Here is a 27851-nt window from a genome sequence, read left to right on the forward strand (position 1 = left end):
ATGTTGTGCTGTACGACACGTTTTTGGTAATGTAAAGCAAATTATAGAAATTATCTTCTAACTAATTGTTCACACTTTACTGAGAATATTAACACATCTAAACTTGAAGTTAAAAATTCTCCACAGTCTTTACCATTCTGATGACTTGAAGGTTCTACCCTTTCTTTTTAACTAAGGAAAAAACTTAAAGTGGAAGAGAGAAATCAGGATCATCTTAAAACTAGAAGCAAAATCTATACAAGTAATGAAATGTGTTGTTAATGTGTTAGACTAACACAGAAGTATGAGTCATTTCAGTAATATGTGTTAGCTTTCATAGCTCATTGCCAGTTTTACTTGTCAAATGATTATAATTAGAAGAGTAGTTTTATATGCTTGACTTGTGTCAGTATAAATCAAAGAGCTTTTATTATTTGTTTCTTGATGAAGCTCTCTGGTTTCAGTCAACAATTTTTATTCCACAATAACATCTTGAGTGTTGTTGCCCATGTTAGTAGATCATAACAACATATTTGTAATTATTATTATTACTAATTAACCAATTATAAATATACTAATGTTCTACTGTATTGCTGTTGATTCACCGCTTTTCCTTTTCAGATTATTTGTGTGGAAGAGTTAGTCTCGATAAAGGTGTTTTTGTGTATGATTGGCCTTACATTGAAACAAGTCTTTTGATTGGAAGGCAGAAGTATTCTTCATTTCTTTGGGTTAATGCCTATTAGGAGATATTTTATGCCTATTTATTTGACTGCTGTAAGAAGAATTCCAAGTGTACTTCTATGCTTTATTAATTAAGGGTGTCTTAGTTTAGTGGTTGTGATAGAAATAGTATTAATGTTTGGCATTTAGATATGTTATCCATTTTCTTCTCTGCTATGACAGCTTAATGAGGATGAATTCCATAGTCCAACGTAAACTGTTGTGTTCCTGAATTGTGATGGTTTATTACATTACAATTTCTGTTGCAACTTATTTGAGTTCTGTATATTTTCTTTCACATTTCACTCTTCAGTCCTATTCAATTTGCTTTACATTCCTGAAATAGGTATTCAGAATATGGATGTGGGTGAACCACGTTGTATTGTTTTGAAATTTTGCTTCCTCTCGAAAATGCCCCTTGTATTATTTTATTTCCAAATAACTAGTTCTTGTTGACTTTGCCTTACGAGGTCTGTTCAAAAAATACGCGGACTGTTTGAATTGCGTAGCTCCAGTTGGTTCCAGGGGAATCCGCTTGGTGTCGCTAGGTTCGCACAGATCAGCTGATTACGACGCCATTTCCCGATTGCAGATATCTTCATTTGTGTATTAGCTACGCGGTTTTAAGTGAAGTGCGATTTTTTCGTTTGGTGGATTTCAGAATGAATGACCTGAAGGAGCAACGACTTGCTGTGAAATTTTGTGTTAAACTTGGAAAATCTGCCACTGAAACTTTTGCTATGCTTAACACGGCTTACGGTGATGTTGCTATGAAGCGTACGGCATGTTTCAAGTGGCATGAACGTTTTAAGGATGGTCGACAGTCCATTGAAGATGATGAGCGTCCTGGACGTCCTTCCACGTCAACTGACGACCCACACGTCGACAAAATCAACACCCTGGTGCGGGCAAATCGACGTCTGACTGTCAGGGAGCTTGCTGAAGAGTGTGGGATATCAGTTGGATCTTATAACGAGATTTTGACAGAAAAATTGAAGATGCACCGCGTTGCTGCGAAATTCAGCCCTCAGAACTCGTGAGTTTTTGGCCAAACACTCGATCACTGTTCTTCCCCACCCCCCCTACTCACCTGACCTTGCTCCTTGCGATTTTTTCTTGTTCCCCAAACTCAAAAGACCCTTGAAAGGAAGAAGATTTGAGACGATTCCCGAGATTAAGGCAAATGCGACGAAGGAGCTGGAGGACATTACAAAAGAAGCGTACCAGGACTGTTTCAACAAGTGGAAACACTGTTGGGATAAGTGTGTGCGTTGGGGAGGAGAGTACTTTGAAGGGGTCCCAGACCTGTAACTTCTAAATAAAGTACATTTTGTTTTATGACGTCAGTCCGCGTATTTTTTGAACAGCCCTCGTATAAAGAAAATATTGGAAACGTTCCTTGTTAATTAAAGCCACTCAGGTTACAGAAAGAGAGAGAACTCTATAATAAATATTTGAATGACGTTAAGAGACTCTTTTTCTAATCGAATTACAGGTGTTTATAATATAAAAACATCTTGTAATGGGTTTCAAACTCTGTTAGATTTGAAGTTGTTTATTCTATCAAAGGAATATATAAAACTCATATTGCCTAATAAGTACATAATAATGATAATATCGAATATGTTAATTTATTTTCATGCCAGCTATAACAAATTAATATTTGTATATTATTTTATTTTCTTAAAATGACTCAGTAACTAAAGAAAATAATTTTTTGAAATGTGTAGTATTTAAAAGGTAAATCAAGTGCATAATTATTTTATCTATGGATTAACGAGCGGTTCCCAGATCTAGTGTGCGGGACTAGCGCAGCGATTCGTTGTAAGTGGAACAAAAGAGAGAATATAACGGTAACTTCAAACAAGTCGTCAAATACTTTTATGTATGGTAGAAAATAAGCAATTATTTGTATATACTTGTTTGATTTTAAACGAAGGAAAAAAGTCGGTGAGAACACCTAGTTATAGGTATTTTCGTTAATATTGGGTATTGATAAATTTGGGAACAGTGCACAATATTTTAGAGCTGTGAACCAAAACTGTTGTAAAACACATATATAAATGACTGAGGCCACACTACCTCTTAAATGTAAAAAAAAAAGTTAGTGTTTGTAAAGGTAAGGTTGATGTTAAGAGAGAATATATTAAAAATAACCAAAGCTACAAAGGAAAGTGTATTCTGGAAGAATACTCTTTGAAAACAAGGGTAAATTGTAAAATACAAAACGCTCGTAAAGCTAGGATTCGTACCAGAGTTCACGTTTATGTTGAAAAGGACATTTATTAAGTACGAATGGATACATATTTTTTCTGGAATTGCGGTTACAGAATTGCAGATATTTAATTGCCTACTTCTTGTTTAAGGATGTAAGAGTAAGTTGCTGGACAATTTTTCTTGTATATATAATCCATTGGACTCCCGTCTCCAGGTTTAAACTTTCGTCGTTTCGTTAATTTGTTCCAAATGTGGACTATATAACTATCGTTCCAAACTTTGAGCACCGAAGATGTAGCTGTCGGATTGAAAAATTGGTCAAGTTGATGAATACCAGTGGGATAAAAAGTTGGAACTGGAAAGAGGTGTATATCATAGCACGTGAATCCAGGAGCAAATTGTTTCTTTTCTCTTTTACAAGCCGCTTTAAAAATTCGTGTCAATAACTCTGGGCCAGTATAACCCCAAATTTGTGTGTTGTATTCACTGACAAACCTCTCAGTACATTCAATAATAAATCGGCTTCTTTTCTGTGTTTTTATAACAGCATTGTTTACTTTCGTTAAACTTTCAAAGCCAACGAAAGAAGGTGTGTTAGGTAGTGATTTCAGTGAAATACAGTCAGTATCAAGAGTTATACCACCATACTTTCTTAGTAATACATATCTTAAACCATTAGAATAGGTAGTTGCTTTATATTTAGTTGAATTAAACTGTTTGCTTAGATACCACTTAGCTAAAGGAGTTTTAGAGAAAAGGAATGTGAAGTTTAGCTGTTCAGTCTGGACGTTAGGAATATGCGAGATTATCTGAAAAAGGGTGTTGTTCCGAAGTTGTTTTACGTTATTACAAGCATATATGAAACTGACACTGTAGTCAGGATTATATTTCGCTGCAGACTCAATAGCACAAGATTCTCTGGTTGTCATGTAACACCGTCCAGTGGTTTCGGAGAAAAATACGTTTTTTGACTTTCTTTTCGAATTTTCTTTCCTCACCAACTGTAGTGAACCTGAAATTAGAGTTGAATGATTGTTAAATCATACTAAGTACAAATATTAAAGGTTTAATAGTTGTATAATGCAAGCACTCATTAACAGTAATATATATATATATATATGTATTAGAATCATGTGGCCAGTCACTCCAACGTAGCTGGATCTTTTTGTTTTCTTACTAACACACGTTTCAGTCATTGAAATGTGCAGTAGTTAGAGCCCCGGTGTTAATTTATTCGTGAAAACATGCCCGTTTATTCTGTATGCTAAAAACGGTGATGTTACAAGTACAGAAAGCTGGTACTGCTAAATAAACTGTTTCTAATTAAAATATTAGTCAAACTTGACTTCTATGTTAAAAAAAAAATTGCAATAGAAGTACACAGAACTTGTATGAGTATTTAAAAATGCAGGATGTAGTAATTACTGCGAGTGTGAACTACATAAATAGGTTATGATCTGAGAAACATCCTACAAGAAATGCTTTAGACTTTGAATAGTAAAATCACTAAAAGGATAGTAGGTTGTTTAATACAACTAAAAATTTGTAAAACTTTTTTCTCTTGCATTTATATAGAGAAGTTAAGAAATTGTATAAACAGTATTCTGCATGTGCTGCTAACAAAAAAAAGTACGCTAGTGTAAATGCTATCAGAGAGGTGTAGCTTCTTGTTTGCAGAGATCAACTTCTAGCGAGCGGTATTTGTAACTACTACATACACATTGTTAGTTGATAACACCACCAACTTCTCCAGCTACAGGTTGTCAACTTAATCTCAGCCCATCACTCATAAGTTTGTTAAACAGTGCGACTCGGAACGCTTAGAGAAATCGAAATGGAAAAATTGGTAGATTCCAACCCATGTCTTTGTAGGATAGTTCTGACGAGTTGTGAATAAATACTTTACTATATCATCCTGAGTTTGATGATTTGTCTAAGTCAGGTGAAACCAAATATTCAGTAAAATAACCACCCCTGTGCATTATCAAGTATCATGTGCTTATAATCTGGGGTAAACTTATGTAATTATTATTCATGTGTCCCTGTGCATAAACACATCAACTGTGAGCACAAACGTATACAATGACAGTGTTTATGTTTCAAATAACTATGATTTCAGATAATTGTTTTGAATCTTTTAAGGTTATAAGCTCACCATTTAACTTTGTTAAGCCAAGATCCCTGACAAATCATTTGAGGTCTCTTTGGTTAGGGTACTGTGGATTTCTCTCACCAGCTGTAACCGTAAGTGGACCATACAATAAAGTTAGTTGTTGCTGTTGTGACCTACACAGTTAATATACAGTATTTGGTCCTGTAAGTAAATGTAGTTGTTTCTCTGTCTACTGATGTGACCTATACATCTGTCCTTTCTTGACCCTGAAGCCAATGTGACCTGTGAAGTTAAGTTAGTTGTTGCTCCTGCAAGCTCATTTTGCCCATACAGTTAAGATAGTTTTGTCCCTATAAGCCGATATGACCTATTCAGTTCAAACGGTTTTTGCCCAGTGAACTGATGTGCTCGGTACAGTTAATATAGTTTGTACTCCTATAAACTAATTATATGTACTGTTCAAAAAAGGTTTTGCCCCTGTAAACCGATGTCACATACAGTTAAAATAGTTGTTACCTCTGTAACCTAATGTCAGCTATACAGTTAAATTTGTTTTTCCATGTAAAATGATGCGACTTATGCAACTAAAACAGTTCTTTTTTCTTTAAGGTGATATATACAGCTCAGACAATTTTTTGTTTGATTGTGTAAACTCGGGTAATCTTTTTAGTTATCGTTTCTTGCCTGTGTAAGTCAAGGTCGCCTGTACTGTTAAGATAGTTTTTATCATGCACATTGACGCAACTTTTTACAGTCTGCATAGGTTTTGTCCATGCAAGCTATTTTAGCCTATACAGTTAATATACTTGTTGTTACTTTAATATGACCATTGCTTTAATTTGTTATGAGTATTATAAAAGAAGATATGCTTCTTACCTGTTGTCCATGTATCCCAATATGCTAGTGAACATAAAATAACAAGGAACATACAAATGACGAATATCCCATATAATTGATGTCTCTTTCTGCCGTAGTGACAAATCATCATGCTTTACTAGTAAATGAACAAATGTATGATGAAGTAAAGAATGCACACGCTTAAGTTTGACGAAAGAGAAGACTGCTTTTATTAATTTTCGTCACTATGCGTTCTGTTAAGACAAAACTAATGGCAATGTCTCTCAAAGTAGCCACTTAAAAATATCCGCATTTTTCTCAACACCATATTGTGTGCTTATAATGGCGGGTGTGGGCGCAGCACTTATCAGATGCAGTATTTTACCACGTGACTATATGATTTGTGTTACTTTGCGAAAGCTATCAATTTAAACTGTTCAGTCTAAATATACGATATAATTTTAAACGCAATATATCCATCTCAAACAAGAACTACTAATATGTATGAAAATAAGGTTTAGATAAAGAACAATTTGATTAACTTATAAAATTATGAATTCTTCGAAATGTAATTTATAGTAAGAGACACCTCCATGCAACTTTTAATATCAAGCAGTTGCAAATTTAAACTGTCAACAAATACCAATTCTTACATGAAGCTAAACACACAAGCATCTAGGGCCCGGCCTGGCTAGGTGGTTAAGGCACTCGACTCGTAATCCGAGGATTGCGGAGTCGAATCCCCATCACACCAAACATGGTCGCCCTTTCAGCCGTGGGGACATTATAATATAATGACCAATCCCACTATTCGTTGGTAAAATTTGTGATTACGAGCATAAAGATTTTAGTAGTAACAGCGTCTCCTCAGCATATTTTCAGGTTTATTGTACAAGTCACAGTAGTTCTGTCGTCTTACCAGAAGATTTCCAAATCATTGGGGAAACCCTCGTGGTCTTCCTACCTCCACACAAGTTTACCAGGTCCGCTAGCACATTCTGGTGGTTCTGCTAGCACCGCAGAAATTTTCTAGGTCTGTTGACAAGTGTCGGTGATCCTACAATCTCAGATTTTTAGGTTTGTTAGAAAGTAATGGTGGTCGTCTTGTTATTGCAACAGATAGGTAAGTAACTTCCAAAGTTCATAGTTCCATTAACGAATGAAGTACAAAAACAGTTATAATGTTCAACTACTGGATTATCAGGAGTTTAGATAGCAAGAGAAGGTTGCAGATCACAATGAGCAGTTTGAAATGAAATTGGATGAGAAGATTTCTTTGTTTTTAAATTTTCGCGAAGAGCTAAACGAGGACTATATACGCCAGCTGTTCCTAATTTACAAGTGCAAAACTAGATGGAACGCAGCTAGTCATCACCACCCACTGCAAACCTTTGGGCTATTCTTCTAGCAATGAATCGTGGGATTAACCATCACATTATAACATTCCCACTGCTGAAAGAGCGAGCATGTTTGGTGTGATGGGGATTAGAACCCGTATCCTCAGATTACGAGTCAAGTGCCTTAACCACGTAATCATAAACAATAAATCGCGTGTTTTTGTATCAGCCCGGCATGATCAGGTGTTTAGAGTGATGTAGAGTGTTTAGAGGGCCATCGAATTAAATATAATCAGGTCTTAAAACAAAGTCAGCAGGGAAAAAATTTTCAGATGCGGGCTAGTGTAATCATACAATAAAAATGTTTCTCTTTTCTTAACACTTCCTCTGTCAGTCGCGCTCTACTCTGTTGCTCATGTTCAGATTGACTTTGTAGTTTTGTCAAGCTAGCATAAGTCTCGAGTTCAAATCCCAATTTAAGAATTATTTTAATAACTTTTTTTTAAATTACTATTTCACCATGTTTAGCGCAAGATATTACAGTATTAGCAAAATTATAATACAGTAAACTCTCGTTGTAACGAAGTCGTAGGGACCAATGAGAATTCTTCGTTACAAAAGAAGTTCGTTAAAAAGGATTTGTTTTTTCATTCACTAGCCAAGTCTGGTAATGGTAGGCCATATAACTGACGGCTGTTGCAGTACCGGTAATTGGATTAAAGACTCAGAAGTCACACGTGTGTAAACACTTAAAACACATTTAATGAAATTCAAAAGGACAATTAACAGCACTTGTAAAAAAAAAAACGTAAAAAAAATAACATTCATAATATAGACATATGTAATTATAATGTACAGGATACAAACACCAGCAAGAACGCCTAACTGGAGTCACTTGAAATATTGCACAATGCTTTTTTGCGAACTGCTGTCCCTCTGGCACTTGGTCACAAAACGCTCCATCATGTTTAATAGAGAGATAAACTGTCCTGCGTTAGCCTGGTGTTCAAGATATCTCTGAAGTTGCAGGCACATCTCACGAGCTGCAGAATGTGTTGGGATGGTGGGTTCCTCATTGTCCTCATCTTCACTTTCACTGTCATTTTCTGGTGTCTGTTTATTTTGCACCATGGCCACAATATCACTGTCTCTCAGGGGCGCGCTAGTGATCAGATCATTATCAGCAGTATTGTAGTCCTCTGCGGTGCCATCCACCGTAAACCCAGTGTCATTCAGCCGTGTCAAGAGCTGGGCCAATGGTATGTCATCCTTGGGGTCCTCACTGTTTTCTGCTGGCTCTGGAGAGGAGAAGCCACAAGTTCTGAAGCAATTGGCTATGGTTAATTGCTTTACCAATGACCAGGCAGAGCGTAGCAGTCGCATGGCTTCAAGCACAGTCACAGTGAAAACACTTTTATTGTCTATTGAATCAATAAGACGCTGTAGCAGTAGGGTGCGGTAATGATGTTTTAGATTGGCGATGATACCTTGGTCCATGGGCTGTCTTGATTGTGGTATTTGGAGGCAGGAACACCAGCTTGATGGCTTTAAGTCCAGTGGGGTGGGAGTGGGCGGGGCAGTTGTCAATTATCATAAGGACCTTTCTTTTCTGCAGCACAAACTTTCGGTCAAGTTCTCTCAGCCACTCGGTGAATAGATCTGATGTCATCCAAGCTCGCTTGTTGGCTTTGTATGGTGTTGGCAGGGTTTTGACGTCTTTGAAGCAACGCGGTTTTGCTGCCTTTCCTAAAAAAAAAAAAAAAGAAAGAAAGAAAGTGTACATGGTTAATGTCTTGAAATTAAAAATGAAACATTGACATGTCAATAATCTGAAGAAATCATAAAATAACAACTATAGAAAACACAGGAAAATATTTTTACCTGCTTTTGACACTCACCTATGACAAGTAAAGGAAGCTTCTCGGTGCCGTCCATATTGGCGCATACCAAAACAGACAGCCGCTCCTTCGCTCGCTTCCCGCCGTGACAGGAGTCTCCCTTGATAACAAGAGACTTGTCTGGCAGAAGTTTAAAGAATAAGCCAGATTCATCTGCGTTGAAGACATCCCGTGGGCTGTAGTTTTCTAGCAGGCGTGGCAGTATTGTTGATGTCCACTGGTTTGTTTGCTCTGGTTCTACACTACCAGACCCACCACAGATCGTGCGAAATTGAATGTCGTGTCTTTTTTTTTTAATGGGGTTAACCACCCATCACTCATGCAAAAGTCAGTGATTCCCATTTGATCAGCAAGTTATTTTGCCTTTGCTTGCATAACAGGCCCAGAGATAGGAACATTCTCTGATCCAGCATTTTTGAATCACAGAAGCAATGCTGCTTCCAGGTCAGAATGTTTTGCAGTTCGCATGCGTTTTCTATTGGGACAAAAGTTGTCTCGAGAAGACAATATGGCCTCTTTATTTTTCAACCATGTTGACAAAGTGTTCAGAGGCACATCAAATGCTTTTGCTATTTCTGTTTTAACTTTTTTTTTCAACTTCTTCTATGGCTGCAATTTTAGTTTCTACCGATACAAGCTTGCGCTTCGCCATGAGCAATGATTAATGATCTGTTTAATTTGACTGTGATTAGCCTTTTATAGGCCACAGCATGCACGCTGCCCAGGCATAATCTACTCAAGCCATAATCTGAAAATTTTATATCTAAGCTAATTTTTGCTGGAAGGGCGGGTGAGTTGGGGCGGGCAGGGGTTTAAAGTGTTATTGACCATAATTGTTGTAAAAACATTGCTAGGCTAATCTACTACCCCATCTGCAGTCCGCTATTTCTCAAGTGTAAGGTTTTGATGGTGGCACCACACATTGTTGCGCAGAGACTGACTAATTGCATTTGCTAGCGGCGTAGCGGGTGGTCGGCAGCGGTGACAATTAATTTAGGGAAGAAGAGAAAAATAAATATCTTCGTACCTGGTTCGATATAAAGGATGTAATATTGATGCTTTTCACACCCCAGGGACTATAATTATACATCGTTACAAGCCGACACTTCGATACATGCAGTTCGGTTCAAGGGGCTTTTGTTACTATGTATTTGTATGGACAGTTGGCCGGACCAGTAAACAACTTCGATACAAGTGATATATTCGGTTCTAGCGACTTCGAAACAATGAGAGTTTACTGTATGTTACTTTATATTAGGGATTTTGATTATCCGATAAAATTGGTTATAAAGTTTGTTTGTTTGGTTTTTGGTTTGTTTTTTTGTTTGTTTGTTTTTTGGAATTTCGCACAAAGCTACTCGAGGGCTATCTGTGCTAGCCGTCCCTAATTTAGCAGTGTAAGACTAGAGGGAAGGCAGCTAGTCATCACCACCCACCGCCAACTCTTGGGCTACTCTTTTACCAACGAATAGTGGGATTGACCGTCACATTATACACCCCCACGGCTGGGAGGGCGAGCATGTTTAGCGCGACGCGGGCACGAACCCGCGACCCTCGGATTACGAGTCGCACGCCTTACGCGCTTGGCCATGGTTTCTGGAATCTCGCACAAAGCTACTCGAGGGCTATCTGTGCTAGCCGTCCCTAATTTAGCAGTGTAAGACTAGAGGGAAGGCAGCTAGTCATCACCACCCACCGCCAACTCTTGGGCTACTCTTTTACCAACGAATAGTGGGATTGACCGTCACATTATACACCCCCACGGCTGGGAGGGCGAGCATGTTTAGCGCGACGCGGGCACGAACCCGCGACCCTCGGATTACGAGTCGCACGCCTTACGCGCTTGGCCATGGTTTCTGGAATCTCGCACAAAGCTACTCGAGGGCTATCTGTGCTAGCCGTCCCTAATTTAGCAGTGTAAGACTAGAGGGAAGGCAGCTAGTCATCACCACCCACCGCCAACTCTTGGGCTACTCTTTTACCAACGAATAGTGGGAGGGCGAGTATGTTTAGCGCGACGCGGGCGCGAACCCGCGACCCTCGGATTACGAGTCGCACGCCTTACGCGCTTGGCCATGCCGGGCCAACTGGTTATAAAGACTAGGTGCCACAATGGTAAAAATGCACGAGTCTTACGAAGAAATCTCACGTTCAAGTCGAACTGGGAATTTATATCTGTTTGTTATACAGTTACAATATGATAATTAAAATATACTGATGATTATAAATTAACCCAAGATAATGTTGTATAACATAATAAACACCAGTGCCTGCATTTGTCAAAACAAATGTATTTTTGGAATTTCATAGATGGCAGTACAATAAATTATAATTATTGTTTTTCACCTCAGATATTTTTCCAATATATAAGCATTTTTTTAAATTAAAGGAGGGGATATATAAGTTAATGGAGGGACAATTAAAAAGCTGAAATGGATCTAAATGTTTAATAAAATGGTCATAAGAACAAATCAGGTCAAATGTAATAGTGTATATGGAAGTCGTAGCTGAGAAATTATATGCGATTAGTACGCCTAACTTTTTTAGAGGGCGAATGGATCACGAGCAATGTAATTGACGTCAAAGTGATATAGGGTGTGTGTGTTTTCTGATAACAAAGCCACATTGGGATATCTGCTGAGCCCACCGAAGGGAATCAATCCTCTGATTTGAACGTTGTAAATATTGGAACATATTTATTAAGATATAACTGTCGTACCTAATAATCCTGATTATAATTTATTATTGTTACTGATTACTTTGAATCGAGCTCACTGTATTTCATTTCGTGACATGTAATGAACATAGAAGATTGTTCATGTGGGTTATCTCGTGATGTAAATAACGCCTGCTTTATCTCCTTCTTAAAGTCAAAATTGCATATGGGGTTTTTCGTTATAGGACCTATCTTTCTTTTTTATTTCTGATAAGTTAAGTAAGTTACTTCTTTTGTAAGTAAATATTTATTCTTTAAAGCATGCCACGTCAGCAGTATACAAGAATATCGATTAATAAATAACTTTTTCCCTTTAATATCGTCACTGTCTTTCGAAAAGTTCACTTGGTAACACAGCTTAGTTCAAAAGAACACTGATCTAGGGTCACATATGCTTTCGGTTTATTCTCACACGTTCTCATTGCTAAAGGTAACGCTTTCCAATCCCATGTCGTTCTTACTATTGATTTGATTGATATTGCATTGTACGAGTCCGTAAATGTCTGGTTGAATACAACAGGCCACTTGGTGGTTTTGATTCATTTTTTGTTTCTGCAAGTAACATTATCCATAAATTACAAAAAAAAACTGCTAAAAAGTTATGTTAAATTCAAAATACAAAAAACTAAATGACTTTGTTAATCTGAAGATGAAGGGTCAAATCGTTGGTCTGTACTATATTAATTAAAGTGCTAATACTCATACCAGCCATCTTGAGAATACAATGATAGGCAAAGTATTCTCATCTGGTGTACATCCTGCTTCTGAGGTATTTTCCTTATTAAATTGCAGGTGAAGTTTTTTCTTTGTCGAATTTCATAGAAAGCTACTCTTGAGCTATTTCTACCACTCGTCCACAATTTTGAAGCAACAGATTAAAAGGGTTGCAGCTAGTCAACACAACTCACCAACGTTTGAGTTAGCCTTTACCATAAAATAGTGGATAAATGACCGTTATATAACAATGACCCCATGGCTTAAACTAGCATATTTGGGAACGCCGTTTCCCTAACGTGCTCAGCCCGCCATGCCAAGTGTTAGTCCTAAGCAATTCTCTTTATTAGGACCAGGTACGATATCTTTATCTTACCTGCACCGATATTTTAGTAGCACTGTTAATTAAAATGCTGAATATCTCATAAACGAAGGTCTTGTGTTCATGCACCAGCCCCAGTTGGCAAATTAATACAAATGCGCAATCAGAGGCGATACTTATTACCTGAGTAAATATTTAATTTCACTTATCTTACTACTTTATGTTTAAAATTTAAATATCTTTTTGCTCTTTGAAACACGCAAGTTAAACTAGTTTCGTTCATATCCAAAATGACTTAACGGGGACGGTCTGGCTCTACGCTACAAAACAAAGCCAATTGAACAAACGGGTTTACTGTAAGTAACATTGCTTTTCTTAAAAACAGAAACCTATAGAAAAATCTTCCGTACTAGATTATATATTTTCCAAGACTTAGCACATGAAACAAAACAGAAACTCCACATATTAAGAAAACAATTAAACACAGCCACAAAGCTATACTTACCCGATAAAATCAACAAAACATTTCAACAACATCGAAAATTTCCTGCAAAAAATTATACACACACACCTAGACCAACAACAAACAATAATAAATCTCAATATATAACAAACTACAAAACCTTACACTGCCGCATACCATATGTTCCCGACATCAGCGAAAAAATAAACATTTGTAAAAAACGTAACAAGACACAACATTCCAGTAAACACCAAATTTATTCAAAAACCAGGTACAAAACTAAAGTCCATACAATGTAAAAACTACACTGACAAACACAACACTAACATAATTTATAAAATACAATGCAACAACTGCCACGATGCCTATATTGGAAAAACATACAGAAAAATTGAAACTAGATTGAAAGAAAGAAAAAAAACACCTTCACACATTTTTGAATACTGTAAGTCAAATAAACATAATGTAGCCGTAAGAAAAACCCAGATATTAAGTAGGGAAATAAACGTAAAGTCAAAGAAGCCTTACTTATACAACAACTAAAATCAAAATTAAACCATTATAAAGGAACACCTTTAAATTTATACCAACTAATTACTTAACATCCAACTGCAACGCCCTCTACAATCTCGTACCCGTTTATACTCTCGTCCCTGAGACACGCACCCGGCGATGGTCAGGTGCAAACTCTTTTCTATTAGCCTGAAGATGACCCAGATGTTCTCTACTTATCGATTCCCATATCAGCTGTTCCAAGATACATTACACTGATTTTGTCAATAGAAGGAAATGCAACAACCTGCATTCAGTAGATTATATTTCTGTGAATAGTACTGGTTTGGAAAGCAAGAAAGTCTCAGAAAGAATTTCCATTATGTTAGTTGGAGCGGGTGTGGCATACTTGTCTAAAAATCATACGTATTTACATATCGAGTTATTCTAATAAATTTAACCAGTCTAGGTTAGATTAATGTAAACTCGATAGTGCCAGCTCGTGAATTTCATGTTTTAACTTGTCGTTTGTTTTCTTGTTGTAAATAAATTTTGTTATCAGAGAGTTACTTCTGTGATCATGGTTACAAACAAATTTAATTAACTTCGTGTGCGTTATAATTGCAATTATATTTTGGACAATATTTCAGAGAGGTACTTTAAAGTATCAACAGAACTCAGGTGGTACCCTGCTATTTCTTGTACTCTTGAAGAGAAGCAAATGTAAAATATATTTTTATGAAAGCAATTAATGTACAAAATACATGTTCACGTTCCATAACCTAGAAATAAAAATTATCTACTTCTTTCACATACTTCACCTGTAATTTAAGTACAAGTGTCTGACATTTGTTAATTTATTACATGTTTCCTAGTGGCATATTTAGACTTCTTTTTAAAAGTTGAGCTTATGTGATATGTGGAAATAATTTCACTATACTATAAAAAAAAATGCAATTTGGTTGTAGGCTCACACTTAACTAGGTTGACTGAATTTATGTCAAACAATTTTGAAATATCCTGACTTCTAATTGGGAGATTTCTTATAGCTCCTTCTAATTATTCTTCAGAGATTAGAATATATATAGTAAAAAATGTCAGTGATTGTGGAACTTATTTTTAGAGACATAAGCCTTACAATGAGGTTTTTGGCTCTGTAATTGTTTTTCTCTTATAATCAAAACAAAATATGCTTTTATTTATCAAATATACAGAGGGTTTTTTGTTTATTTAGTATCACTGCTAAATCATGGTAGTATTTTTCTCAATAATTAATTAACAAAGATAAGTTTTTCAGGACTACTGAAATGTCACTTAATAAACAAGTGCATGTGAAGAAGTAAGAATACCTTTCTGTATATATAGAACAAAGATAATAGTTATATAACATTGGATGTTACAACTGCATTCATAGATGACTTTCACCTTCGTTGGTCAGTATACTATAGAATTATGCATTTCTTTTTCAAACAAAAAATTCTGATAGCACAGCTCAAACATCTAAATATAAGAAATTAGTATTTAATAAAAACATTCTAGCAAAGTTTCTTTAAGCCACACTTTAACTATATAATTATGTATACCACCGTTCTTTAAAATATAATTAACTTTTAACGAACACAAGTATTCCAGAGCATAATATACTTGGTAATTTCAATGACTAAGCACTGTATGCAAACTAACTCCTCTTTTATGAAAATTTTCAAAAGTTATGCAATCATTAACTATTAGGGATACCAAAAGTCTTTAAAAATCACTTTAATAAAAACATAACATCTGTTAAACAGGAATTTCTGACAGATGTTTTATTAAAGTCTGGTAAACTACTAAAATTTGATTTCCTCCTTTTGGTGAGCTGTATACATCTTGAAATACTGGCAAATGCTAAAACTCAAGTACCACTACAAAATCCATATACTTGACTCCTTCTACAATATATATTTATACATATATAAACACAAAAACAGGAAAGTTTAGATATATTTTTCTTGGTATAGATCATAAAACGAAAAAAAGTATTAGAATTTAAACTTAAACGTTAATATAGATTTACAGGATCACTAGTTTGAAAATTCTTACTCAGGCTACATATGCATCCTGACCACACTGATGACCTCAGGAAGAAATGAGAGGGTGGACCCTTGTAATTAATAATGCTGAACCTTACAGAATATTTCCACCAAAACCTAGAGTTCATGGAATACCATATCTTCAGGTGCCATTAGACAAGATAACCTCCACCCCATAAAACTTCTTCCAGTCTTTGGTTGCAAAGGTAAAAAGACTAACCAATCAGTTCAAGAACTGAAACATTTGAAAGTTACCCACTGTGATTCATAACTTTTAACATAGTGAAGAATAAAAAAAAAATCATGAAAATATTACATGGCAAAATTTATCATAGTTTAGATTTTCTCAGCCTAATCTTTTATGACTCTTTCCTAATCCTGTTAAAATAAACTCTACCCCCCCAACTTTCAGAATCAGAGTTATTATTGCATTCATAATTAAAAGATCCATTAGTCTGCCTGAAGTTGAGCACAAACCTATACAGTGGGCTGTCTGTGCTCTGCTCATCACTTCATCAAAATACCAAAGCTATCATCACTTTCACATCATTACATTTACACTTTTCTTTCTTACACACCTACCAGTCAACTCTATTTTACAATTTTGTTTTATTACTCAAACCATTATTACCTTTTAAGTAATGAATCACTTCCCCCTTTTTTTTTCACACATTTACATGTATCTTTACTGTCCCATTTCTTTCTTATCTTACACCAGAAATTACAGCTTACTGTCACACCTGTAATATTATCTCTCCAAACCATCATAGACACTTCTGGATTATCAGTTAGTTACATCAGATCAAAGATCAAATCTTCTCTCTTCCAGCCTATTTCCAATTAAACTCTAAGGAAGGAAACTTTACCTTTCATAGGTGCTCAGATTAGAGTTTCTATAATTGAAATATTTCCAGACTATTGTGAAAACAACCGACTTACTCATTCAGTATCCTCTGTATGCAGTTAGGCTGAAAAATCATTACTTTATGAAAAACTCTATCACTGACCACTAAAAATGCAAAGCATACATATTTACACCAAAAGCAAGGACACAGTTTAAAATATATTCTTTGCTACTGAAAATTCTGACAACATTAAGTTTCTGGAAGAATCCAAACCCTGATAAAATTATCAGTTGCCAAGCATGAAACAGTAGATATTCATAAGTTGTGGAATAATCAACATACATCAATAAGTCATTTGTTATATCAACACTAAAATACAGCAAATTAAGTCCAGAACTTAACATTCACATCATGGTTTATGTTTACTTATCAAAGCACTACTTCCTTCTGTAGGAATATAAAAACATTTAAAAATTAGCTTAGAAATCATATATAAATACACACACACACATGCATGCACGTATAAATGGAAAAAGGACAATCAGAATATAACAATGAAATTATTATAATAAACAACTTGTTATTAGTCCATATACATATATTAGTATGCATTAAAATAACATTTTACTAATTGTCTGTGAACACTTGCTGACAAAAGCAGTTTTAATATATTACATTGTTGAACTCTATGACAAAGATGGAAGTCAGTTCCCTCCACTTCCTTTGAGATTTATTTTACCTGATATTCTAGAGCAGTTGTCTCAAACTTCTGATATCTGAACTAAATTCTAAAAAACCCTGACACTTCAACCCAGCAACACTCAATTCTATTTTCTTTGTCCAAAGAGATTAAGTTTTCAGAATGTCTTTTAAATAACAAGTTCCAAAAATTATTTTTTTATTTTACTTCTTCATTTGAATTATAGACTGAAGTCAAATGTTATTGAAATATCAAAAGTACTTTCATTTAAGTAAAATTTGATGAAGTTGTCAATATCATTAACTATATTATCTATCTTCACATGCCTGATAAGCTTGTAATATATTTTATTACCTATAGCTAATATGCACGTGTCTAGACATTCAAACATGCACAATTTCAAGTCTTCTTTGCTAGACGTCTCAAAGTTGTTGATACAGACTTAGAGATTCCTGAAGTTTGCTAACAACCTAAAGGAATTAACAAAAATGTAATAAGTAAAAACAAATTAATGTTCAATGACTGCAATCTTAAAATACGTTTTTGGTCTAAAAAAATTCATAGGGCAGTACCACAAACACTCTCATTAAAGTGGTTAAAGATCAAAAACTAAAAATTACCTACTGAAGATATAGATATGGCATAAGATGATTTATAAGCATTTTTATATTAGTGGTGTAGTAGAAGTAGATACAGTGAAACTTATTAAATTTCAAAATGATATGGAAAATATGATTGTCTAAACATTTGATTTGGAACTCATGAATTCTTGACTAATTTCTAAGCAATAAGAGAGTAAAGCAATATTTGTTTAACAAACTGAAAAATTTATTCAGTTAAACTGTGACCTTATACAGCAAAAAAAAGAAAAAAAAAACAAGTCTGTAGTAATATTTATATAAAAAATGGCCTAGCACAAACCTGATCATGTATAAATACTGCTACTAACTTTCCATCCAAGTTTTGAATAACATGGATTTTGGCATTTGTTCAGTCTAAATCTTTATATAGAGTTAAATATTAAGTTTTAAGGATGTAACACATGCCTACAATGGTTTTATTATCTTGAAATATTTACATGTTATATGGTAATTCCTGTATGCTGAATCTGAAAATATCCATTTTTCTATACCACATAGAGATTTTTCACAAAATATCTTATGCACTTTTACAAACATGAAACATTTTAATTAAAATTGGTCACACTTTGATGACAATCACTCACTATTGATTTCTCTAGACCAATTACAACATAAGATGTTTAGAAACCAAACATAATATGTTCATTGTGATAAACAAAATAATTTGAGCAAAGAAAATACTTTTTCCTACTAATTTGTAAAAAATCCTTGTATGATAGGAAAATAAAATGAATATATTTTCGTTTCAAAATCTGTATAGCTGAATTTTGGAAAATTCATTATTAAAACCAAAACAAGTTTTATGAAGTGTACATTCTCAGGCCTGTGTAATTTAAGTTACTGGATCTGATTTTCAAATAACTAAATAAGTATAGGATAGGAAATTGTTATAGAACAATAACAAAAGTTTTAAATTTTCTTTTTGATATATCTCATGTTTAACACAACTGCATAGCAACTGTACAAAATCACTTTTATATAAATAAAAATACATTATTTGTTAATTTCCATCTTTCAGGTGGAATTATGATTTGAATTATAGACTGAACTCATATTTATTAAAATATAAAGTTTGAAAGTCAAATGCTCATTGCATGGCAATCAACTAAAACTTTTATGACTCTTACTTTCTAACCTTCAATTACATGGCAATTGCATAAACTCTGAGTCAACAATCATGATTCAACATGAACATAAGCTAACATGGTGACGGATTAACCTTAGTCCACGTCAATAATGGTGATGCTAACTTAAGTCTCAATATCGGTAGTAATATAAATTCTTATAAAATGAAAGTCACATATAATCTGTAAAAATCACAGACCTTTATAAATACACCAAGCAGAAGATATTTAAGAGATGTTCTTTTTCACCATTTCAAAATGCAGATTTTTAAATGTGTAGTTAACTGAAGTTAATATTCAAAACAGAAACAAAACACACAACATACCTCTTGATAGAATGAAATCTGAGCAGAGAGAAAATTCTGCATCATGTATTTAAAATCTTCTACTCGTTCAGACTGAAAGTGAGAAATTTCAGCAAGTGCAGCATAGGACACAACATCTGTTCTCTTGTATATAGATTGAGCTTCTTCTGCACTTAGTTTACCATCTTCATTAAGTTTCTGATAATCTTTTCTCTTATTCATAGCACTCTATACACCAAAGAGTTATTATAAAGTTGTATTTTCTTACAGTTTTCTCTTTTAAAAAAAAATATGATCATAATGACCATTTACCTTAAACTAACAATATTTCATAAGGTTAAAGCACTTTCAATTAAAGAAACAAAATCACTTTTTGCAAAGGTTTTGCAGTATATTTTGCAAAAAAACTGAATACCAACAATACATAATACACTATCTCCTGACAAAACATTATTACACATAAATTTGAACTAACCTCTTTTGTGATGTTTTGTAACAAAACACACACACACACACACAAGAGTAAAGAGAAAGTTTTATTTTATGCAAAATTAAAACTGAAAAAATTCAAACATATGGTTTCCAAAGACAAGCTACCTTATGGTTTAGTTCAGTTCTCAAAATCATCATATAAATCAAATGAAATATTACCTTATGCAGTTGTAGTATGTCCGGCCACGCAGCTAACATTCCCTTGTATTCATGAAGAACATCACACATTGGCTCAAAGTCCAGCTTCGGCTGATAAAAAGTCAACATGTGGATATGAAATACATCACAATACGTACTGTACTTGTTTAGAAAATTTTAGTTGTATATGGTAGACTATATAACAATAATGTGGCATACTTATATTATGTGCTGTACAATCGTCAATCCATGCTATAAATGCATTCTTTATATTCCAACCTTCAAATTACTGACTTGTTTTTATGCTTTTCACCATTGGTGGAGTTACATGTTGGATCATCTAAAATAATTATTTTTTTGCCTGTTGCAGCACTCAATGTAAAGAAATTTCCCCCACAAAATGGAAGAAATTATTTATTTTAGGTAAAAAACAAAGGAAATCTTAACAATAATTAGTGAAATTAACTGTAATGTTGGTAGTATTTGTTTTGGATTTATGAGTCTTATGTCATTTAAAACCCTGCAACCAACAATAAAATGTCTACAGATCTTACTGTGTGAAATATGATTTTTGTAACAATATAATTCAACATTTTTTAAGATTACTTTTCACCGATATAACAGGGGATATATGTTGTTATTATAATAAATGGAACATGTATTTCTTCACATGACCTAGTGAAAAAAAATCCTTTACATCTACCACATATTCAAATACACCAACAAGAAAAATTTGTGACAAATACAAGGTTGCATTGATTCTGGAAAGTGTTACAAAACACTTTATTAACATCTTCATGCAACATTATGAAAACTAAATCCTTTGACAGACAGAATGTAAAAAAAAAAAAAATCCACAAATCTACCACACATCTAAAAACAACATTCAGATGATAAGATAACCAACATACATCAAAGGTTTTTCTACAACATTTGATTGTTGATCAAAGTAATGCATTGCTGTATTAGTTTCAATAAATTTTCTTTACCCATAGCATCTTCAACAGATGCAGAGCATCTAGAAAAGGCTTTCAATTGTTCCAGAAATTGGAAAAACCAAACAGATCATTCTATCCATTGGAACTTTAATCAGCCAAAGTAGATAATATCAATTAATTTGTTGCAAAGAAAGTTAAATTACTTCATACTCTGTGCTAGATTGGTCTGGATTAGGATCTAAAAAACTAATGGCACTTGTTAATGCCATCTGCTCAAGTATCATTTACTGCATAAGATTTTAGTGACTTACATTCAAAATTTTATCAAAGGACCTTTTATATATGTTATACCAATTAGTATAGTATAAAATCTTAGTTAATAATCCATATTTAAATAGTATACAAGTTTTAAATTCTTAATTATTAAGGTAATTTTTTTTTTAACTCTGAATTTTCCCTAGTGTGACATGACTTTTTTCTATATTTTATTCACCACCACTCCAATAAGTAAGAAACTAAATGTAAATTACTCACTACAAATTCACCAATACTCAGACAAACCATAAATTTTATAGTCTTCAATTTTGTTTGGTTACAGAAAATCAGACCCTCTCACCATACCCACCTACCCCATCCTCCCTTCCAGGAATTGTTAGCAGCTCTCTTTGACATTTTATTCTATGTTATATATAACCAATATATAGCCAAGGTTTTAATCTATCAAATGATATATATTACTTTGTTTTATGAACAGAGAATTATCAGTTTCCCTGTTAGTATAAACCTAGTTCTCACAGGAAAGATAACTACTAGCTTGGATTAATTTGTAATGGCTCTGGGCACAGAGCTAAAAAAGCCACAAAACTGCAATAGTTAAAAGAAATTGTCTGCTTTTTGAACATTATTATTCCACAATATTTGGTGCATTATTTAATCATATAAAAAATTAGTTAGTGTATTACTACCATTGGTATAAAAAGTAAGGTTAAGTGTCATCAACAGTTAACAGCAAAAAACAACAAAAAACTTGGATAATTACTTCATTTATTGTTTTTCATGTTCATTCTTTATTTATAATTATAAAATGGATAAGTACTTCATTTCATTTATTGTTATTTAAAATGGATAAGTCTTCATTTATTGTTTTCATGTTTATTTATTTATTATTATAAAATGGATAAGTACTTCCTTTATTGTTTTTCATGTTCATTATTTGTTATAATTATAAAATGGATAAGTACTTTATTTATTGTTTTTCATGTTCATTATTTATTATTATAAAATGGATAAGTACTTCATTTATTGTTTTTCATGTTTATTCTTTATTTATAATTATAAAATGGATAAGTACTTCCTTTATTGTTTTTCATGTTCATTATTTGTTATTATAAAATGGATAAGTACTTCCTTTATTGTTTTTCATGTTTATTTTATTCTTTATTTATTATTATAAAATAGATAAGTACTTCCTTTATTGTTTTTCATGTTTATTCTTTATTTATTATTATAAAATGGATAAGTACTTCCTTTATTGTTTTTCATGTTTATTATTTATTATTATAAAAGTTACTAAAATGTGAAAATAGATATCTCTTTGGGTTAGGATAGGTCAAATAAATAATATAATAAAAATGTTTCACAAGGTATGCATGTGAGTAGCTTATGGGTAATGTAATTCGAGAGTGTAACATGACGTCCACATTCACCGAGTTATTCACAAATGATAATAGCATGAATAGTAATTAATTCAAGAGGCAATAAAAACAATAACATTTAATTATAAAGGTATGTATAATGCTACATATTTAAAGCTATATAGGATAAATGAATGCAGTTTCATGTTACAATTTAAAGTCATTCTAGAAATACAGAAAATGATAATTTAGATTCATTTTGATTTTTTCTTGGTAACAAGGTCAGTCAATTTGGCCAATATTGTAGAGTCAGAGTAGATAAAATAAAGTTTTACTGGAAACAAACATTTGAAACATATTCAAAATTTTTTAGAAAACCCACAAATGAAATTTGAGATTTCTGAGATGAAGAAAAAATATTTTAAATCTTAAATGAAAATCACTTTACACACAAACTACACAAACCAAATACTCAATACATTTGCAGACAATTTTTTTTGTTTTGTAGCTTATTTAAAATAATTCACTGAAAATACGACTTTTTGTATGTGAAAGACTTATGATGTTTACCGAAAGAATGCCAAACTTTGTGAAGGTATGCATACTATATTAAGAGTTACTAGTATTAAACATACAAACATGTTAAATGAGTACCAAGAGGTCATGTTGCTGGTCAAATCAACTGAGCTTGTGTTAAGAGAGTTAAAAGGTATCTCTTAAAGGAACTCTTCTTCATCGTTTTGTTTAGTCTTTTAAAACTTCTCAAGAGTTAACAATGAATTGAAGAACACTTTTGTTTGTCTTGACACAGTGCTTCCTTGAAGAGCTCTCTTAGCACCAAATCCTAATTCAATTTTTCCACATCAAATTTAAGAAGTGATACAGGTTTCACCAACTCTATTACTTTGGTTGCACAGTTATAGTGGTTCACACAGTGAACAGCTATAATCAGAAGTAACCATACAAGATCTTTGATGTGCTGTGTGACAGAGAATAACTACTACAATGTAAAAGTATTAAATAATCATCTATGAAGGGACAAGTTTCTACTACACAAATACAGAGTTGACTAAAAATACAATGATATATGCCAACTCAAAGAATAAAGTATTGAAGATACAAGCTATTCAGCTATTTCACATATTAATGGCTTTGTATATTTTCAAAAAGTGTTTGTTATCATGTTGCATATGTTTGCTGTTTATTCTTAAGAACACAGTTACACGATAGCTATCTACACTGTGCCTATTGAAGGAATCAAATGAACTTAACTGTTATCACTGAATTAGAAGGTCAAGTTATTTTAAAAATGTGTACAAAATGTTATCTGCATTATCTGTCCATCATTTTGAACTGACAGACTACACAGAAGCCAGTTAATTAACAGTATTGCCTTTCAACTCTCAAGTTACTTGAATCAAATAGTGAGACTTGACTTGAAGTACAGAAAACTCTGTAGTAATACAACCTGAACAGACTCTCACAATAACAGTCCAGTGCATTAATCACTGAGGTACACTCAATTTTCAACCAGGTTTGAAGCTTGCAATGTTACTTCAAAAATTTTGTGCTGCATTTAAGATCTTTTTTTTGCTTAATTTCTTGAATGAAACTGAAAACAACATCTTTTTCAAAAATAACAAAATCTCATTCTAAACTGAACCACTTACAAATCAACATCAGCTCCTCTTTATTTTTGAGAGAACAGTAACAAACATAATATCTTAGAACTTTCTGTAAAAAAAAAAACAATTTGTTTGATTGTTTTTAAGATCAAATCTAAATATGTTTATTTGTGTTGTGTTCACAACAGGTCTCCAAACCTGAGTTTCAGTGTTGAGTCAGTATGGGACAATATCAAACTAGACACGTAATATAGATCAAAATATAAACATCTTTACCAAATAAAAATGCTAACAGGCATTATAAGAACTTGAAAGAGATCAATTTACAAGTCTTTCTTTTTGATTTTATTTTTAACTGGGAAGGGTTTTTACCTGTTCTTCATAAAGTTTTCCAATTTCTTCATAAGTATCAGCTGTATGTTTTACTGCAGCTGTTAGGTTTGTTGAACCTTTCCAGAAATAAAATAAACAAGAAAAAAGAATGTTAACCATCTGTACTCTGTTTCACTTTATGTTGTCTTCCAGAAAACTTTCATTGAACCTGACGTTCTAAAATAACATATATGAATGCTAAAACTTCACAACAACATCTACACAACTTACTCCTGGACAAGAATAAAACAAAAGTAGTTCAATTTGTTTGTTTTTTTAACTATTGTAAAATTAATCAAACATACACTAGGACATTTAAACTAAGTTCATGATAAGAAAAAAATGGTGCACAATCATCTATATTTAAATTCCTGTGAACTTTTAACTTCATAAAAGACTCGGCTTAATCAATTGAAAAATGTACCATATAACAACATTCATTAAAATTAATAAATATTTATATATTTCATTATTTTTACAAAAATGATCACTTAGCCCACTTTTACTGTTAAATTTCTTTCCGAACCAAAGATATAAACATCTTCATTTATTACATTGTGCAGACTGAGACTTCAACAAAGAAATAGAGTACAAAGTATTTTCAAATATTACAATAAATTTCTCATCATACTAATTAGTTTTCCCTAAAAAAAACATCATGATGAAACTAAGTAACTTTTAGAAGTAAATACATAGTTCTATAACTCATAAATTTTATGAAACTTTTTAAATCAGTCAATGTTTTGTACATTTCACAGGCACTTTAATGAACATATGCAACTGTTTATTAAAAACATATTAGTGGTTTTAATCAGCTCAGTAGTGACTAGGGCTGCATAACAGATTTACAGCATACATTATGCATAACATGTTCACTCATTCATATGTTTAGAATTACAAAGTGCTAAGTATTTAAACTCAATGTGTAGTAATCTTTCTGACAAAATATGCCACAATATTACTACACATTGAGTTTAAAGAACAAAACTGATTGTTATAAACTTTCAAAAAAAATACAGGTTTTTCAAATAAATGGCAAATAGCTGTAATTGTGTTTGAACAGAGGTAAATCATATTAAGACAGCAGACTATTTGACAGCTTGGTTCAGGTAAACCTCAAGTAAAATGAAAGCTATTTTTATTGGTTAAATGAAGTAAAATGAAACATTTTGAATTTTTTTGATATTAAATAACATAAATATATATGTTAAATTAATGGACACATTGTTCATGAACAAAGAAAACAAGTATTCTCTTGTGACCTCACTTAAGAAATATTTACTTGGCAAGCAAATATGGTCGGAAATTGATGGTGATTTCTCACTGGGTAATAAAATACATTTAAAATGACCTAACTTGTTCAAATAACACAATTTTCAAAGTGTTAAACACTGCATGATAGATTGAAGAGTTAGAAACATACATGATATGTTTGGAAACAAACATAAATAAAATACATTTAAAATGACCTAACTTGTTCAAATAACACAATTTTCAAAGTGTTAAACACTGCATGATAGATTGAAGAGTTAGAAACATACATGATATGTTTGGAAACAAACAACTCAATTTCAATGCCATTACTATCATTTGAGATCATTAATCAACATTGCAGGTCACACTACTTTCACAGAAAACTTGGTAAGATAGTTTTCACTATAATATAAAGTCACGGAATATGACCTTCCATTTCAATTAATCTTTTCTTTTCTCCCAGTACTAGAAGTGGCACGATGTTCAAGAAATTTAATCTTTAACTGATACACCATAAGATGCAAATAATAAGCTGCAAATATTTATAATCCATGATACTTTCATACTGAAAATGAGTGTGCTTAGTATCATGTACAGTGTTTGTGCACCCTTTGCTGGAATCTCAGAACAGGTCAAAACCATTATAAAAACAAGTACATAAGCAACCAAACATTTTACTTCTGTTCTGTACATTACTGTGCATAAAACACCATGTTACATCATTTCTGTAATGAGTTTTTAGAATACAATTTTACTGAGCCAATTTATTAAAATAATTCTAAACTTTGTATTTTTCACAAAGAATATTATGCAAAAGACACTTTTAAGAAGCCTGCTTCACAGAATGAAACTATGTTAACATTTAATAATAACATTTTTTGTGCAAAAAGCCACAATAAATTCAAACTGAAACTTACGAGATGAGCAATCTATTTCGAAAGCTATTCCCATGTCCCTGAAAGAACTAGCAACTCTCTGAAATTCCCGCTTAAAACCTACAAATATAAAAAAACAAAAAATATTTTTTAAGCACTAAATCATAGCTATGGATGTAAACAGACAAATACACAGACTGTAAAGATGTTTTGTATATATCAGTAACAATAAGAAATTATTTGAAGTTATCTTCTTGGATGCCAAATATATAGTTTGTAGATTGTTTTTTTTAAAAGCAAGGTCAGTATGCACATTTACATGTACTTTGGTTGTAAATGCTAAAACCAAGGTAAAATCACCCTAAAATGTTTTAAAATATGAACAAGTAAAACCTGAAAAAACATTTCAGAAAAAAAAAAAAAAACCTCTAAAGAAAACTTGTATGTAGTGTCACTTAACCCCTTCACAACAGGTTTGGTATAATATATGCAAGTTCATCTACACATTTGCACACATTAAATATTTACTCTATAACTTTTGATACAGCATGTGTATCTTCACAAAATTTGGTAGACTTTTAGTAAAGATTACAAGCATTTTATATAAAAGAAAATCAGATTTTTAATGAAATATTTTTACTAAAGATCTGTTTGTGAAAATAGTATTTTTTACTAATCTGAGTTCAAAGTGATTTCATGTTTTGATTAAAAAAACTATTCTTTGTCCAAAAAATCTCTTATTATTTGCATAATTTCTGAAACCTCCTAACTATATTTCAAATGTGTTTTCAGTAAGACTTTATATTTTGTTATTTTCTATACTCTAACTGTATGGTGTTAGTCACTTAACCAACCTTGTAAAAAGAAATAAATATAAATTGTGCTTTTTTCATGTTAGAATGACTATAAATTATAACAAAAATACAAATGTTTATCCTAGGTAGCTTAAATATCACAATGCTATAAATGAACATGTTTTTTTATTATACTGACCTTCCAGTCATGTCTAGCTAACATTACTTAATTTC

At 32.8% G+C, this 27851-nt stretch overlaps 2 protein-coding genes across 8 annotated transcripts in view; both read right to left on the reverse strand.

Annotated features, from left to right (window-relative positions):
- Positions 1-2965: 2965 nt before the first annotated feature.
- LOC143245060 (lactosylceramide 4-alpha-galactosyltransferase-like) lies at positions 2966-6236 on the reverse strand. The gene is made up of 2 exons (XM_076490860.1): positions 5909-6236; positions 2966-3931 (listed from the first exon to the last, which is right to left on the reverse strand). Exons 1-2 carry the CDS (start codon positions 6018-6020, stop codon positions 3045-3047), a joined length of 999 nt encoding a protein of 332 aa, XP_076346975.1. The 5' UTR covers positions 6021-6236; the 3' UTR covers positions 2966-3044.
- An 8720-nt stretch (positions 6237-14956) lies between these two features.
- Positions 14957-27851, reverse strand: part of LOC143245062 (sorting nexin lst-4-like) — a 109563-nt gene continuing 96668 nt past the window's right edge. For all 7 annotated transcript variants that reach the window (XM_076490863.1, XM_076490868.1, XM_076490865.1 and 4 more), the window contains 5 exons: positions 26866-26943; positions 24695-24771; positions 20147-20236; positions 19517-19723; positions 14957-17895 (listed from right to left, as the gene is read on the reverse strand). In XM_076490863.1, coding sequence (XP_076346978.1) covers positions 17848-17895; positions 19517-19723; positions 20147-20236; positions 24695-24771; positions 26866-26943 — 500 coding nt within the window. In that variant the 3' untranslated portion in view covers positions 14957-17847. The remainder of the gene's footprint in view (positions 17896-19516; positions 19724-20146; positions 20237-24694; positions 24772-26865; positions 26944-27851) is intronic.

Source organism: Tachypleus tridentatus, chromosome 2 (genome assembly GCF_004210375.1).
Source record: "Tachypleus tridentatus isolate NWPU-2018 chromosome 2, ASM421037v1, whole genome shotgun sequence".
Taxonomy (NCBI): domain Eukaryota; kingdom Metazoa; phylum Arthropoda; class Merostomata; order Xiphosura; family Limulidae; genus Tachypleus; species Tachypleus tridentatus.